The following is an 18118-nucleotide window of genomic DNA, read 5'->3' on the forward strand; positions in this document are numbered from 1 at the left end:
TGCCCCCTTTCAGATATATCCTTCTCAATGTCCCCCCAAGAGCTCCCAAACGCCCCCGTTGAGAAACACAAATTTAGTATGTCACTGGAGTCCCTAGCCTGCACTCTCAGTGCTTCAATTCCTCCTCTCCCTCTTGTTAGTAAGTGTCTTCAAGTGTTAAGAATTGAAGTTGAGTGTTAAGTGTGTTTGGGCTGTAGACTGTAGGACGAATACCTACACTCTCTATTGTTTAGAGTTTAGACTGTAGGACGAATGATGTACTGAAACTGACTGGTTCAGTGAAGCGTTCAGCTGGCCTCGTGGAGGTTGCATTGCATTGCAAAAGATTTCAAAGTTTCTACAGCATTTGGAGTGAGGAGTCTGCACACTTAAAATCTTTTTTTCTTTCTTTTTTTATGCTGGATCCAGCCATGAAATAATAATAATGATAATTTTAAAAAGGGATTTTAATTAATAATAATTAAAATTAAGGATTTTAAATGTGCAGACTCCTCACTCAGAAAGCTACAGTCAGCGTTGCATCCTGTATTTTTTCCTGGGATGTGCACAATCTTCACTAAGTTTCTACCGAAACATTATTTCTCAGTGAGAAGAAAAAAAGGAACTTTGTTGCGTTTCACAGTTATGTTATGTAACTTAACCCTTATGTCTTCTCCTTCTCCAGTCAGCAATCCTTTTCAAGTTTTTGTATTTTTATTATTGTAATATATTCTTTGCATATCAAAATATAAAACATTTACAAAAATAAGACTGTTTTTCTTTCTTTCTTTCAGATAAAACAAATAATGCATAATGACACAAATACATTCAGAGTAACAGTTTGTTTGTTTTTTCCAACTTGCTGTGATTTTAGGCTTGTGCTTCCAGGTTCTCCTCCCTGCTGTTGCAATCCCCACACACTCAACAATAGTTCTTTAAAAAAGAAAAAAAAGAAGCCTCAAATAGTTCATGGCAACTTTAGGCAGTAAGGGAAAAAACACTAACAAAAAGGTTGTAGTTCATTGAAAACGTTCCTAATACTCAGCTCAGTAATATCAACTCCTCAGGTCCTGTGACGATCAGCAGTTGACCCCTTTAGAAGTTACATCTTCGTCACTGACAATGCACATGGTTGGCTCAGACGCACACTCACAAACAGACAGACCGTGCCGACCATGAAGAGAGAAGACATGGCGTCCTGAAGCGCGTGAAGCGGTTGTAAAAATAGAGATCCTGAAAAGTACACTTGTTACGCTATTCCGAGAGAGAATAGGCTGTTCCAGAAGCATAGGAGATGTTTTTGGTTAGAAAGTAAATGTACCGACTGGACTGAGAACACCATCAGGAATGCCTGTGTCTGTGGCGCCCACTTCATATCTGAAGTTATCGTGACCATCCATTTTCTTATTTCGGAAAAAACACTGGTCTCAGCTACTTTCTTTACAAATGTGCGGTACACACGATTCTACTCCAGCAATATGCGCGCAGCCCGATGTCATCACATCTGTAAACAGTTAAAGGGGTCTATTAGAACATGGATTCTCTTGTTGTTGTGGCCAATGAGAAGTTGAATTCTCTTGTCCCGGCCAATCAGAACTAGGGGTCCACCTTGTCCAGTCAGACCCATTCAACCAGACCCAATCAGAGCTGGTATTCTTTCCTCCCGCCTTGTCCAGATCCAATCAGAACTGAGAGTCCCTCCTCCCGCCTTGTCCAGACCCAATCAGAACTGGTATTCTTTCCTCCCGCCTTGTCCAGAGCCAATCAGAAATGTGAGTCCACCCTCCTGCTCCAATCAGAACTGAGAGTCTTTCCTGCGTAGCGACTTCCTCCTCATGGATTCCGAGTTCTCGTCGTTGAAGACGCGTTCCACGGCGGAGAGCAGCGAGGCGCGCATCGTCCGGCCCAGCCCCCGCGCGGCGAACACGTACATGATGGGGTTCAGCATGCTCTTGACGTAGACCAGGAAGAGCGAGACGTAGTATCCCCTGATGGCCGTGAGGTTGAGGTGGCGCAGGTGCGGCCGCGTGCCCGTTACCCAGCGCATCAGGCGGAAACAGAAGTACGGCACCCAGCAGACCAGGAACAGCAGCATGGTGAGGAGCAGGACGCGGTACAGACGCCCCAGCCGCCGGTTAGTCAGGCTCTGGGCAGCACCTCCCGGCATCGTCGACACCTAGTGGAGTGGAGTGGAGTAGAGTCTATTAGTGGTGTGCATTGGCACTGCCCTTATGATTCGATTTGATTAGGATTTGGGAGGATTTGATTCGAATCGACTCGATTCAGTCCGATTCTACAATACATGACATTTTTACTGAAAGCAAGGCAAATCTTTCATCAGTCATGAGGCATTTCAAGCAGTCAGATGCTGAACAATATTATTTTATAAGCTGTTGTGTGTATCAGTCCTGCAGTTTTCAGTGCTTTTGTGGTGCTTCACTTTCATTTTGTTTTTTTCTAAGGTCATTTTCTCCGGGAACTTTTTGCCCATGGAAGTAATTGAAAACAGAAAAATATGCTGCATCGATTATGGCATTTGCCATATCGATTATTGAATTGTTCTGCCCTGCATTGCGATGCATTGCCGAATCAATTATTTTTGATACCACTATTAACTAGTACAAATTAAGGGTTAAATACTGTACATTCCATTTTCTTAACTCCTGCCCTACTCTGGGCTTGTGGCGTCTTCTAGCTTACACAAAATACACATGCAACCAGGGCTTTGAACCGGTTCAAGGAACGAAAACGAAAACCGGGAACTTTTTGTATTTTACAGGGAACAGAAACGAAACCGGAAACTTTATTATTTTTTATGTTCTGGAACAGGAACACTTATTTAAAAATAATGGTAACCGGTTAATACCGGTTAATACTGTTCCTCAAACAAACAATTATTTTCCTGCGCACGTTACCATGACGGCTGAGGTTCACGTCCTGTGTGACATCAGACATTCTCTGACTGAATGGAGAGAGAGTTGTGGACTACAAAGTCTCCTCTCCACATCTTAAATAAGAGAAATCGCTGTCATACAAAAGGGCAAAGTTTCCATTGCATCATTGTAAGACATTGCAGAGAAGAGCATGTAAAGCGCACAAAGAATGTTCGACGTTATTGGGCATCCATGGCCGCTTTAAATATGCACAAACTCATAATGTCCATCATAGCGCTCCCCGTGACCCAAGTCAGCATGGAGCGTGCATTTTCATCATTGAGGTTTATTCTCCGCTTCACCGCTTAGGTCGTCCCTAAATGACAAAATTCTGGAGGATATTCTTTTCATCTGCTTGAATAAACAGTTTGGAATGTAGGCTGACTCATTTGCACTTCCGTCTTTCTTGGTTAATTAACGTCAGTTAGGCTTATGGGAGTAATCAGCTGATAGGAACGAAATTAACCGTTCCGGGAACAATATTTTTCTGTTCTAACCGGTTCGGGAACGTCAATTTATTGGTGGAACGCATAACCGGAAACGTTATAATTCCGTTTCTGTTCGGAACGGAACGTTTGGAAAAAAATAATGGTTCAAAGCCCTGCATGCAACACATAAATGCCCAAAGGAACATTCCAAGACATACAGATACACAGCAGGCCTTATGACAGGTGGGTCACAATCAAAGAAGATGGAAAAAATAGGCACCTGAGACAGCAGCACAGGCGACGTCACCGTGGACCCTGCTGAGGTTGCCAAGGAGCCGGTTGCCGTGGGTGACATCATCCCGCCTCCCTCAGCGCGGCGTGCGGTGATGAGCACCAGGATGTTGCAGGACAGGAAGATGGTGACCGGTAACAGGAAGCCGAAGATGGTCTCCGTCACGAAGTAGCCCGTGGGGGTGCCGTCTTTCTGAAATGGGAAATGTTTCAATGGTTGAATACAGGGCCGGTTTTACCAATAGGGAGACTGGGAAATTGCCTAGGGCCCCACCAAAATCTGCCCTCTGTAGGGCCCCCCAATAGTCAGCCCTGCCATGGTAAATACCAGCAAAACTCATTCAAATGGGCTCCTGTGTGTATTTCGTCTAGGGCCCCCAAATAGGTGAAAACGTACTAGTAAATGTTCATGAAAAAAAGATCAAATTTAGCAATGAGCAGCATAAATGCAATGCCTCCTCTGGCAGACTGGCTACATGCGTAGGCGTGTGTATCTCACGCTTGTACATTCTGCGTTGTGGTGCAACACCTTTTCATGGTGCGTCGTGCTCCTCAAAAGCAGCGGGAAAAGACTTTTGTCACGTGACGAGGTTTGCACAGGTTTCCCACCGTGTCTGTGAATTTCGAAACGCAAAAGTGCTCTGCTGTGCCCTGACCAAAACCATGGTGTAACCTTTCAGTACAGCAATGTTTCTTCTGCTTTACTTTTGCCAAGAACAGCAAAATAAGCAAAATAAATGAATTTGTTGTGAAATTATGCCCGGACCAAAACCATCCCTAACTGTAAGCCAGGGGTGTCAAACTCAAACTGACCGAGGGCCAAAATCTGAATCTCATATGAAGTTGCGGGTTGAATTCAATATTTAAAATACGCTGAAATTGTGCATACAGTAGACTTCAAGCTACTTCCATGTGCTAGTATGTCCATACACTAGTCTGGACCCACTCATAATTCCTATAATGCAGAACATTTTCCCTTCAAGTCATATTTTCTATACATTAATGGTGTGTGTGAACCAACTGTAATATACATTTGAAATGATCTCGCCGGCCACATAAAATAATTTAAAGGGACACTGTGTGAGATTTTTAGTTTATTTCCAGAAGTCATGCTACCCATTCACTAATGTTACCTTTTTCATGAATACTGTAAGCTGTCACAGGACATCGTGGAGCTACGCTTTAAAGGTACAGTGTGCAGGAAATGGTCAAAAAAGGTACTGCAACTATACTGCTCATTGAAACTGGGCTGCCTATTGCCAAATTTGACATTCACATGGAAGTTTACTAAGTAATAAACAAATATTTTCTATTATGGTCCAAGTAGAGTCATTTTTGCAGCTAAAAATGGCTATTTTTGGAAATTCAAAATGGCAGTCCATGGAGAAGATCCCCCTTTTCATGTATGAAAAGTGCCATTTTTCCAGTCATAATGAATACTTAGAATTTGATGGTGGTGGTAAGTATTCATGAAAAAGGTAACATTAGTGAATGGACAGCATGAATTCTGGAAATAAACAACTAAAAATCTCACACAGCGTCCCTTTAACTTGCAAAGGTGTTGTACACAGACGTCGTATGAAATCAGCGTGTTATTAGGCCTTACTGATTTGTCATGATGCCGTGTTTACTCTCTCCACAGTCTTACATATTTTACATTTAGGCTACATGTTTCAAATGTTAAATGTTTCCATTGTTATGTATTACTGAACTTATTAACTTAACTTATTACATTGTTATTTTTTATTACATTTCTATTATAAAATGGTACATACACTGTGATTGGCCTTGTCTTGCACTTTAATGTAGCCTACTGTCATGTAGCCTATGTCAGGCCTGTGTGTGGTATGTCCATGTCTTTGCATGGGCTGGAGAGAAACACGATTTTAGTTTCCTGCTATGACCTGTGCATATGAAGAAACTGACAATGACTTGACTTGACGTGACTTACCAGCTGAGACTGCCAATAACGGTGACTTGGCTTAACTTGACATGACATGACATGTGCAACTTCCGGCTGCCTCACTAGGCTATTGGGTGTAATGCCCTGATAAAGACCCAAATTTGGTCTATATCAGGGCATTATTGTCACATGCTTAAGATGCTGAAACATTTGTAGATTATCATGTCAAACATGGACCACAGTACATTGTGACCAGTGGTGTAGTCTACTTTTTTATGGTGGGTATACTGTATATTTGAGCATTTTTTGAAGTGGGTATACTGTATATATTTGTGCTATTCTAAATAATGGATCAATCAATTTTAAGTGGGTATACTGAAATCCCTGAAATTTTGAAGTGGGTATACTCCGTATACCCACGTTCTACGTAGGCTACACCACTGATAGTGACAAAAAAAAGCTTCCAAAAAGGGCCTTTTTTTGTCCAGTAAAAAGGGCAGGTGCTTTAGCACCACCTCGTCCCTATTTAACCCATTGAGTGCCAGCCATTTTCAAATTCAGACCAGGGGGTTGTCAGGCTTTTTTCAACAATTGAGTGTTTGGGTAACACTTTCTATGAAGTCCATATCTATAGCGCATTATGAGCACATTTATAACAACTTATAATGCGCATCGTCATCATAGTGCATTATGACTACACTCAAAACGCTTCATGATGGAGTATATCAACAGTCATGAATAACTATAAATCTAGCTTATAAAGCATTATAAATCTTAGGGTGTTTTGACTGCTCGTGAATGGTTACAAACTACAGGCAGTGAAGGGGCTTATAATACATTATAACTGTCATAATGCACTATGATTAATTATGATGTGCATTATAAGTTGTTATAAATGCGCTCATAATGCGCTATAGATATGGGCTTCATAGAAAGTGTTACTGAGTGTTTTTTCAAGAGCCATAAAAAATTGAGTTCTTTGTCCATCTGAACAACAAACATACCAGATAAACGTGTTAGGCCCCACCCCCCATAAAAAAAAAACGCAAATGACTTGATATCAAGTCTTTGGCACTGTGCCATACATTCTGAAAAGACTCGTTTTCAAGTCCATGGCACTCAAAGAGCTACCGCATTTTGGCCTAGGCCCTTTTTGGGAAAGGGTGCCCTCTGCCTATTCAATCCTAAGTATCTCAGCCTCTGAAGCACATACAAACTTGAAATAAGTTGTATTTAAAAGTGAAGACCCTCATTTTGCATTAGAATGTGTTCATTCAGCTCTACCATATCCACATTTTTAATTGTTAAAAAACCCTCAAATCTCAAAAGCCTGAAGGCAGCGTATATGTGTTTCCAGGCTCCAGTCTCCAAATTTATATCTATAGAAATCCATAGTTCAATTTGATTCCAGGCGGGTTTTGAGCAATCACCAGTTTCACCTGGCAACCTTGCTTGTAACACGAGGGGCCCCCTCAAGAACCAAACACTGTGCTCTGTACTCTGAAGTTCGATGGCCATCTTTGCATTTAAGACGGATATTGCACATGCTACTTCTTATTGCTAAAGCATTGTTGTGTAAACTTCCCCATTTTATCTGTGATCTTCTGACTCTTCGCACCTCACCATATAGTACAGCACGTTCCTCAGACGAGTTGTTAACTACAGTCTCTCACCTCTTACTGAACTGGGGAAAACAGGCTTTTCTTTTCTTGCTCCACATCTCTGGAATGTGTTGCAGATTACATTGAGTATAGAGTCTCTGTCGTCATTGGAGACTTTTAGTAGAGCAATTCATACTTCATACTACACAGAGGAATGTCATTGCTTTTAGAGTTACTCGTGTTTTATGTACGTTTATTTTCCTTGTTATGTGTTAATGTGTGTGACTATGTCTGGAACTTTGGCTGGCATTTTGACACTTAGTCTCAATGGGATAATCCTGGCTAAATAAAGGATTAATACATCAAGTAAGGGTTAACGTTCGGCGAGAAGGTCGCTACCGTGGAATAGCAGCACGACAGAGAGAATCTTTAGACCCCGACGCGGAGCGGAGGGGTCTTGTTCTCTCTGAAGTGCTGCTATTCCACAAAGCGACCGACTCGCCGAAAGTTAACCAGCTTATTATATGGATATACTTAAATGATTCACACATGGCGGGGACATTTCTTTAGGCCTATTTAATGTTAAGATTGTTGCTGCGCAAAACAAAACAGTGCCGTTGTGGAACACCGCTAGGCAACAGCTAGGTAGCCAGGACAACAGGTGTTGTCTATCACAGCAGCTGATTAGAGTCTTGTTGAAAAGTCGCTTTAGCAGTGAAAAGTCTTGTTGCCATTGACAGAGGTCTGTTATAGACCAACCCGTCCGTTATCGAAAAATAATAGACGTGCGAACGTTGAGGAGCCCCGTTGAAATGAATGGAGCTTTCGACCGATGACGTCACACCATATAATAATAATAAATAATACATATCTGTGCACGCCTATGATTGACCTTTTGGATCGGACTCAATCGCAATAAACCTGACTTCACTTGACTTTCACCTTGACCCTGACCTTGACTTGACCTCGACCTACCCTGGCTGACGTCATGTTTTAGTGTATGTATCGCACGCTAGTGCTTTCTGCGTTGTGGTGCGATACCTTTTGATTGTGCTCCTCAAACGCAACGGCAAAGCACTTTCATGCACTTTTCCCATCGTGTGTCTGCGATTTTATTTTGCCACAGCGAATTTATGTTGCTAAACTCAAAAATGTTCTGCTGGTCCCTGACCAAAGCCATCCCTAAGCCTAACCTGTCAGTAAAGCAATGTTTCTGCTGCTTTACTTTGCCAAGAACAGCAAAATAAGGAAAGGGAATAGCAAATTCCTTGCGAAATTGTGCCAAGTCCAAATTCATCCCTAAACCACCTAAGCTGTCACAGGGCGTTGTGGAGCACGCCTTCACTTGCAAAATAGAGCACACACACGATACTCAGTTCAAATCAGCGTGTCATCTTTAGTGGGTTCAAATCAGCGCACCATCTTTAGTCGGTTCTAATCAGTGTGTCATCTTTCCGCTCTGTCGTGACGCCATGTTGAGCTTACCGGGTCGCTCTCCAGGCACTGCATCTTGCCCCCCATCTCCTTCAGTACCGCTGTCCGCAGGTAGGGGGCGGCGAGGCAGAATGCCAGCAGCCAGAGCACTCCGCAGGCGAGGGGCACGGCCCAACGCGGACGCTTCAGACTCGCCCAGACCGGACGCAGCAGGCACAGGCACCGCTCCACTGCAACCGCACACAGCAGGCACGCCGCCGCATACAGCCCCAGCCCTCTCAGGAACATCACCTGTAGGGAACATCACATTATATTACATTATATTACAATACATTATATTACATTACATTATATTACATTACATTATATTACATTATATTACACAGGCAGCGCTCCACCGCCACCGCACACAGTAGGCACGCCGCTGCGTACAGCCCCAAACCCTGCAGGAACATCACCTGAGGGGAACATCACATTATATTACATCATATTACATTACATTACATCATATTACACAGGCACCGCTCCACCGCCACCGCACACAGCAGACACGCCGCCGCGTACAGACCCAACCCTCGCAGGAACATCACCTGTAGGGAACACCACAATATATTACATTACATCACACTCAGGAACATCACCTGTAGGGAACATCACAATATATTACACAGGCACCTCTCCACCGCCACCGCACACAACAGGCACGCATTATATTACATCATATTACATTACATCACATTACACAGGCAGCGCTCTACCCAGCCCTCGCAGCAACATCACCTGTAGGGAACATCACATCACATCACACTCAGGAACATCACCTGTAGATAATATCACATTTTATTATATGGTTGTGACGTCATCTGTCGAATGCTCCATTCATTTCAACGGGGCTCCCCAACGTTCGGACGTCTGTTATTTTTCGATAACGGACGGGTTGGTCTATAACAGACCGCTGTCAATGGCAACAAGACTTTTCACTGCTAAAGCGACTTTTCAACAAGTAGTCAGGTTCATTACGTTTGGATCTGAACCTTTCGCTGGATTTTTATGGGGATTTGGAAAACTATACATTTTTGAAAAGTATATTGTATAAGCAATCAGAAAAACCATGTTTCCATTTGCACAAATGTCTGCATGGCGGCCATCTTGGATTTTTCAAAATGGCTTCCGAAAAACCATAATTTTGCAATATCTCAGCTTCTGAATGAGCTAAAACATTGATTCAAACTGCTAAACCTACATTTTCAGGGTCACTGAATCTACTGGTGGTAGTTTTAATGTTCTCAGACAGTTTGTTACCATGCTAATTTATTTGAACTGGTGATTTACTGTACAGTATCTACAAGTAGATGCATGTCTGTCAAGCCCACCATACAAAACATCCCAGCTAGAATGTGCAAAACAGTTTACGTGTCCAGCATTGTGCTGTATATATCCAGGCTTGCTTGTGCAAAGCTCATACCAGCTACATTGTATCCAGTAAACAGGAGCAGTGCCATGTAGTGAATATATTGAATGTCAACAGGCGTTAAATTTTTGCCTTTTGCCTTCCTTCAGCATTCATGTATTTTCTGTATGATGATCCTGGAAACTGACTGCAAGACACAGTTACAAATCAAGTAATAAATTGGTGTTATTAATATTGTTAATGCACATGCTGTCATTAACTGGTGTTGGTGATGGTGGTGGAGTGTAACGGTGAGGGTTCTGTTTGCTGTTTGTTCTGGTTATAATCATGGGTGAAGAGCATCGAGGTGAACAAGAGGCATTATCAAGCATTATGAGCTCATTAACTGGAAGCTGTGTGTTTTATGCCAGTCTGACGATGCCAAAAGGTGGTTCTGGTCCAGAATCCAAGATTAGACGCCGATGGACATGTACTGGAAGTAGTTCAAGAGGGGGCCAGTCTGAGTGATGGGGGCTATGTTAAAATCAAAAGACGACTGCAGAACTGCACTAGACAGGCCACAACCTCCCAGTGATGCAGCACCTTCTGCACTGCTTCTAGGCAGGCCAAGAGAAATGTAAATATTGTTTCTGATCTAAAAAAAATCGGGAACTCCACTCACTTGGTCGGACAACAGTCAACCAGTAGCAAACCTAAGGAGGCAGATCAACCATGCCGTTTGGGAAATGTTAATTGTTATGGACTTGGTCAGACCAAGTCTCGAAAAATGACTGAAAAATGACTGACCCAGGCACCTCAGCATCTGATTCTTCTCCACTATCCACAAGATTTCGTACGAGTCCACTCGATAAGAAACCATGCTTCTTCTACCAAAAGGACGATAGTGAACTGCTTTATCAGGTCAAAACTGCAAATGGCAGTAAAACTCTAAAGGCTGCTGTAAAGTCCCAGAATCCCACCCTGAAAACAAGAATGACCACCAGCATCTCAGCAGATGATGCACATTCAATTGCTGTCCAATATCACAAAGATTGCATTCAGTAGAAAGTGGCTGAAAAAGAGAATCCTCACAGTCTTGCCATAACTGAAATCTGTCTGTTCTAAATGACCTAAAGAAGTCAAAAGTCCATACTATCCAGAATCATGTGAAGAAGACATGGTTCATGCTGCAATGACAACTGATGAATATGATAACATGAAAGCAATTTACAAAGCAGCACAGGTGACAAGGACAAACATTGCAACCTTCACCAAGGCAGGCCAGGGAACAGATGCCATACAAGTATCCAGCAACATCAATGATGTCCCAGCTGAATTGTACAGACTAGCAAGGGTGTGTCTCTCTTTCGGCCACTTTCTACTGAATGCAAGTTCATGATTCTCCAAGGCTTCTGAATCAAGCATGTTGACATACATTTTTTTCAATGATGTCCATGCTTTGTTTTGTGTTTCCACATCAATACGGTTGATCAGCTCAAGCAGACATGTTAACGTCAAGGCTTCTTTGAGAGTTGTATTTCTGTCAGGCCTGAGTCTCGCCGTACATGACACATGTTTTCTCCCACAATCTTTGTGATATCATACATCAATTGCATGTGCATCATCTGCTGAGATGCGGGTGTTCAGTCTAGTTTTGAGTGTGAGATTCTGGGACTGTTCCAAAGCAGCCTTTGGAGATTTTCCGGCATTTGCAGTTCTGACCAGATAAAGTAGTTCACCATCTGCGTTTTGGCAGATGGAGCTTTGTTTCTTGACGAGTGGAGTGGAGAAGAATTAGATGTTGAGGGGCCTGGGTCATCCATTTCTGTTCATCCTCTCTTCTTGCCACGCTTCTTGGCTGTGCACCGTCCTGTAGAAATGATGTGCATGTTGGTTGCTTGCATGCTGTATTTGAACCTTGTTGGTTGCACCTGAGTGACAGGAGAGATGCTAGACTGCTTTCTGTGTCCCTGGTGTCTCAGCTGTGCAGTTCTGCAGTCGTCTTTGGATTTAACATGGTCCCAATCACTCAGACTGACCCTCTCTTGAACTACTTCTCGTACATGTCCATTAGTGTCTAATCTTGGATTCTGGACCAGAACCACCGTCTTGGCATCATCAGACTGGCATAGAATATACAGCTTCCAGTTAATGAGCTCATGGGCTTGACAAATCTCTTGTTCACCTCGATGTTCTTCACCCATGAATATAACCAGAACAAACAGCAAACAGAACCCTCACTGTTACACTAAAGCACACTCACCAACACCAGTTAATGACATACTCGTATGTGCATTAATAATATTAATAACACCAATTGATTTGTCACTCTGTCTTGCAGTCAGTTTCCAGTATTATCATACAGAAAATGCATGCATGCTGAAGGATTCCCCCAAATGAAAAAATTGAACACCTGTTGACACTCAAAACATTCACTATGTGGCGCTGCTCCTGTATACTGGATACAATGTAGCTGTGAGATTTGCACAGGCAAGCCTGTACATGTACAGCAAAATGGTGGACATGTAAACTGTACCAGTTTTGCACATTCAAGCTGGGATGTTTGAAATGGTGGGCCATCTACTCATAAATACTATAAATCAATAGTTCAAATAAATTGGTGTGGTAACAAAATGTCTGACAACAATAAAACTAACACCATTAGATTCAGTGACCCTGAAAATGTTGGTTAAGCAGTTAAAATCAATGTTCTAACTTATTCAGAAGCTGATATAGGTTTTTCGGACGCCATTTTGAAAAATCCAAGATGGCCGCCACCTGTGCAAATGGAAACATTGTTTTTCTGATTGCTTATACTATCTACTTTTCAAAAATGTATAGTTTTCCAAATCCCCATAAAAATCCAGCAAAAATACACAATGAACTTGACTAANGACTCTAATCAGCTGCTGTGATAGACAGCACCCGTTGTCCTGGCTACCGCTGTCAATGGCAACAAGACGTTCACTGCTAAAGCCACTGGCTTGTATAGCCTACAAGTCAGTGGCTAAAGCGAATGTTTCATATCACTCCGCAGGGGGTCCGGTCTTTTGTCACTCTAATCAGCTGCTGTGATAGGCAACACCTGTTGTCCTGGCTAGCCTACCTAGCTGTTGCCTAGCGTTGTTCCACAACGGCCTGTTTTGTTTTGCGCAGCAACAATCTTAACATTAAATAGGTCTAAATAAATGTCCCCGCATGTGTGAATCCAAGTATATCCATATAATAAGCGGGTTAACTTTCGGCGAGTCGGTCGCTTTGTGGAATAGCAGCACTTCAGAGAGAACAAGACCCCTCCGCTCCGCGTCGGGGTCTAAAGATTCTCTCTGTCGTGCTGCTATTCCACGGTAGCGACCTTCTCGCCGAACGTTAACCCTTACTTATTACACAGTGTGATATCATCGGTCGAATGCTCCATTCATTTCAACGGGGCTCCCCAACGTTCGCACGTCTTTTATTTTTCGATAACGGACGGGTTGGTCTATAACAGACCGCTGTCAATGGCAACAAGACTTTTCACTGCTAAAGCGACTTTTCAACAAGACTCTAATCAGCTGCTGTGATAGACAACACCTGTTGTCCTGGCTACCTACTGTTGCCTAGCGGTGTTCCAGTTTTGTTTTGCGCAGCAACAATCTTTTGACATGAAAAACTATAATAAACTTAACATTAAATAGGCCTAAAGAAATGTCCCCACCATGTGTGAATCATTTAAGTATATCCATATAATAAGCGGGTTAACGTTCGGCGAGTCGGTCGCTACCGTGGAATAGCAGCACTTCAGAGAGAACAAGACCCCTCCGGTCTAAAGATTCTCTCTGTCGTGCTGCTATTCCACGGTAGCGACCTTCTCGACGAACGTTAACCTTTACATAAAATACCGGTAAGATGTCTTACCAGGCGGCCTGCGTGGCATGCCAAGCAACCATGAGAAGTGGTATATAGACAATAATATATAATTATAAAATAAGATGTCTCACCAGGCGGCAGGCGTGCATGCCGAGGGGCCATGAGAAGTGGTGTGCCAGGTACCCGAACATGAGCGGCGTGCGGAGCAGCAACACCAAGTCAGCCAGAGCCAAGTTCACCACGTACACCTGCAATATTATAACAATCATAATATTAATGATAATCATATAATAACAATAATAATAATGATAATTTAATAATGGCAGATTCACCACATAGTTTACACCTTCATGATAATACTAATAATAATAATAACCAGTTTCACCACGTACACCAGGAATATAACAATAATAATAATGATAATAATAATGATGATGATGATGATGATCATGATTAATAATAAAGATAATGACAATAATAATACCAGGTTCATCACATACACCTGAAATAATAATAATAAATGTGTGTGTGTGATTCTGTACATTCTGTACCCACCCGGAAGCTGCTGGCCGTGCGCGTCTCGTCGGCGACGGAGAGGTTTGGTCGTCGGATGACGCGCTTCACCCCCAGCACCCAGACCACCAGCAGGTTGAGGGGCACGCCCACCACGATGATGATCACCGTGGCAACCATCTGCAGCACGCGAGACGTCTCCGACTGCCAAGGGTCGATGTAGGCGGGAACAGGAGAGGAGGAGGAGGAGGAGTTGACACCACCGCTGAGGAGGGAGGTGGAGTTGAGGAGGTGGGAGGAGGAGATGATGGGGTTTCCTCCGCTGAGGAAAGACGTGACGGGGGAGGAGGAGTTGAGGAGGAGGGAGGAGGACGCCATGGCGATGCTGTGGAGGAGAGAGAGAGGAGAGAGAGTTAGATGGAGGAGGAGATGGGAGGAGGACGCCATGGGGATGCTGTGGAGGAGATAGAGGTGAGAGTTAGATGAGGATTAGATGGCAGAGAAGGAGGAGGAGTTGAGGAGGTGGGCAGACATGGGGAGACTGTGGAGGAGAGAGAGAGGAGAGAGTTAGATGAAGGAGGAGGAGGAGATGAGGATGTGGGCAGACATGGGGAGACTGTAGCTTTGGAGGAGAGAGAAAGAGGTAGAGGAGGGTCGTCAATAGGGAGGAACAGCAGAGGAGGAGGAAGAGGAGTTGGCACCACCACTGAAGAGAGAGGAGGAGGAGGAGTTGGCATCTCCGCTGAGGAGGTGGGAAGAGGAGGAGCGGAGGTACCTCCACTGAGGAGATGGGAAGAGGATGCCATGGTAGGCTGTGGAGGAGAGAGAAAGAGACATAGACAGAGGAGGAGGAGTTGCTACTCAGTAGGCCTCAGACACCTCTGCTATTCAGTGGGCCTCAGACGCCTCTGCTATTCAGTGGGCCTCTGACACCTCAGACACCTCAGACACCTCTGCTATTCAGTGGGCCTCAGACGCCTCTGCTATTCAGTGGGCCTCAGACACCTCAGACACCTCTGCTATTCAGTGGGCCTCAGACACCTCAGACACCTCTGCTATTCAGTGGGCCTCAGACACCTCTGCTATTCAGTGGGCCTCAGACACCTCAGACACCTGCTGTTCAGTAGGCCTCAGACACCTCTGCTATTCAGTGGGCCTCAGACACCTCTGCTATTCAGTGGGCCCCAGACACCTCAGACACCTCTGCTATTCAGTGGGCCTCAGACACCTCTGCTATTCAGTGGGCCTCAGACACCTCTGCTATTCAGTGGGCCTCAGACACCTCAGTAGGCCTCAGACACCTTTGCTATTCAGTGGGCCTCAGACACCTCAGTAGGCCTCAGACACCTCTGCTATTCAGTGGGCCTCAGACACCTCTGCTATTCAGTGGGCCTCAGACACCTCAGACACCTGCTGTTCAGTAGGCCTCAGACACCTCTGCTATTCAGTGGGCCTCAGACACCTCTGCTATTCAGTGGGCCCCAGACACCTCAGACACCTCTGCTATTCAGTGGGCCTCAGACACCTCTGCTATTCAGTGGGCCTCAGACACCTCTGCTCAGTGGCGGAACAATTGTACATAGGGCCCTAGGGCAAAACACTTTATCGGGCCCCCTATATGACCTGACAAGATCACAATTGGGCCCCCACCACTAATGCAAGAGTGCCCTGGGCCCAGGGGCAAATGCCCTGTTCGCCCTCCCTATAGCTCCGGCCCTGCCTCTGCTATTCAGTGGGCCTCAGACACCTCAGACACCTCTGCTATTCAGTGGGCCTCAGAGGTGTCAACTACTGAAGTATTACAGGGGACAAAAGGAAAAGCAAAAGGAAAACAAAAGAAAATCAGTTTCCTGTAACCTACACCTGTGTAATTGTGTTAATTTGTGGTGGGTTCTTGCTTTTAGTGTTTTTCAGCTACAATGCAGTTTACCAGTACCGGGGGTCCCAATGTACTGTATTTGAAAAGTTGAAAACAAGAAATTCAAATGTGTGTGTTTTTTTTACTTAACCTGTGACCTCACTGCTATTCAGTAAGTGGTGACTATTCAACAGCAACGCACCATGAAGTATTAAGCTTCAGTGTGCACTGCAGGGGTGGGTTTAGCCATTTGTGGGCCCAAGGCGAATGTAGCTATGGGGCCCTGCAAATCCAAATCACTTTTAACAAGGAATAGGGAGTGGGCAGCTGGTCTGGACCCCCCTGCAATTTGGAAAAGTTGTATGGGGCTATTTTTAGGATTCTTGCACACCTCCTTTTGCCAGGTGCGTAGGAGTGGATCCACTGGGTCAGCAATATATAGAGACAAAGAAGCTCCCACACACTGTTCACATTTGTAGAGTTTTTACTTGCGATGTTTTGATATATGACCTTCCTCAAGCAATTCCATTCAATGCAAATGTGAACAGTGTGCTGTGCGGGAGCTTCTTTGTCTCTATAAAGTTGTATGGGGCCCATGGCAGTTCAATGGGGCCCATGGCAGTTGTATGGGGCCCATGGCAGTTGCCCACCTTTGCCTATAAAAGTATGTCAGGGCCTCATACAAAGACTTCCGAAGATTTGAGACTAAAACTTTGCTAAAGTGAAAAGCTGAAAACCCAAAAACCTTCTAATGTATCAGTCCACGCATAAACAGGTTTTCATGCTAATTCATGTTGTATATCTGATTTCACATGAATTTAAGTACACGTGCACTTTTTTCATGTTACAGTAAACTAGTGCTTAGTACATCTGCAAAGTTACTCTCGGAGCTTTTTTGTGCATCAGCATGTTTTGTACATGAGGCCTCAGGCCTGCTAATCTTGCTCAACTTGACATCCTGTCTTCCTGCCAACGCTGTTCAGTAGCTGTTAGCAGTCTCATCAGGGCTCCTGTCCTGTACTTCATCTATGTGCATATTCAGTATCTGTTAGCAGTCTTCTCGGGGCTAGGCTACTGTACTTCATGTAGAGCAGTGGTTCTCAACCTTTTTTTTGAACAAACACCCCCTTGGCCTCATCACAAGCCTCCCAACGCCCCCCCTGACCTCATCATAAGCCTGACAACGCCCGCCGTAGTATTCAAAAATTAAATGGACAAATGCCCCCGAATGGCAACTACGTACCGCCCCCTCTCAGCTTATCCTTCTCAATGCCCCCCTAGAGCTCCCCAACGCCCCCTGGGGGGCTGTACCGCACCCGTTGAGAAACACTAATCTACAGCATATTCAGTAGGTGTTAGCAGTCTTATCAGGGCTACTTTAGTTCATCTCTGTTCATGTGCAGTAGCTGTTAGCAGTCTTATCAGGGCTACTTTAGTTCATCTCTGTTCATGTGCAGTAGCTGTTAGCAGTCTTATCGGGGGGCAATCGCTATTCCGACATAGCGCTATTCCGACATGCCGCTATTCCGACACTTTTTAGGGGTTAGGGTTAGGGTTAGGGTTAGGGTTAAGGTTAGGGATGTCGGAATAGCGGCATGTAGGAATAGCGGCGGACGGTGGAAAACGTGTCGGTATTCCGACAATAGACATTAAAGGATTTATCCGGAGTTGGAACAAATTTGCCTGTTTTTTGCATGTTTGGGATGAAATACAGTCACTCTAGAGCAAAATCAAGGCAAAAGGATGCGTTTTGAGAAAGTTTGATAATATCACGTTAGCCTCGTTAGCCATATCAGCTATGCAATATGAAAGATGCGGGCATCGTTTTTCGGCGGTTACACACATTTCAAAAACACAACATTTTAAAGTCTTGCACAGCTCAAAACAACGTCACACTTACCTCGTAATATGTTGAGGGTATCCACACATAAACCGAAGT

The 18118-nt window shown here is 44.2% G+C and overlaps 1 protein-coding gene across 1 annotated transcript in view; it reads right to left on the reverse strand.

Moving 5' to 3' along the window:
• Positions 1-322: 322 nt before the first annotated feature.
• LOC134460408 (C3a anaphylatoxin chemotactic receptor) overlaps positions 323-18118 on the reverse strand; it is a 22872-nt gene continuing 5076 nt past the window's right edge. Inside the window, exons 2-6 of the mRNA XM_063212833.1 lie at positions 14364-14706; positions 13940-14056; positions 8621-8860; positions 3621-3824; positions 323-2155 (exon numbers count right to left, since the gene is read on the reverse strand). Coding sequence (XP_063068903.1) covers positions 1775-2155; positions 3621-3824; positions 8621-8860; positions 13940-14056; positions 14364-14699 — 1278 coding nt within the window. The 5' untranslated portion in view covers positions 14700-14706 and the 3' untranslated portion in view covers positions 323-1774. The remainder of the gene's footprint in view (positions 2156-3620; positions 3825-8620; positions 8861-13939; positions 14057-14363; positions 14707-18118) is intronic.

This window comes from Engraulis encrasicolus, chromosome 12 (genome assembly GCF_034702125.1).
Source record: "Engraulis encrasicolus isolate BLACKSEA-1 chromosome 12, IST_EnEncr_1.0, whole genome shotgun sequence".
Classification (NCBI taxonomy): domain Eukaryota; kingdom Metazoa; phylum Chordata; class Actinopteri; order Clupeiformes; family Engraulidae; genus Engraulis; species Engraulis encrasicolus.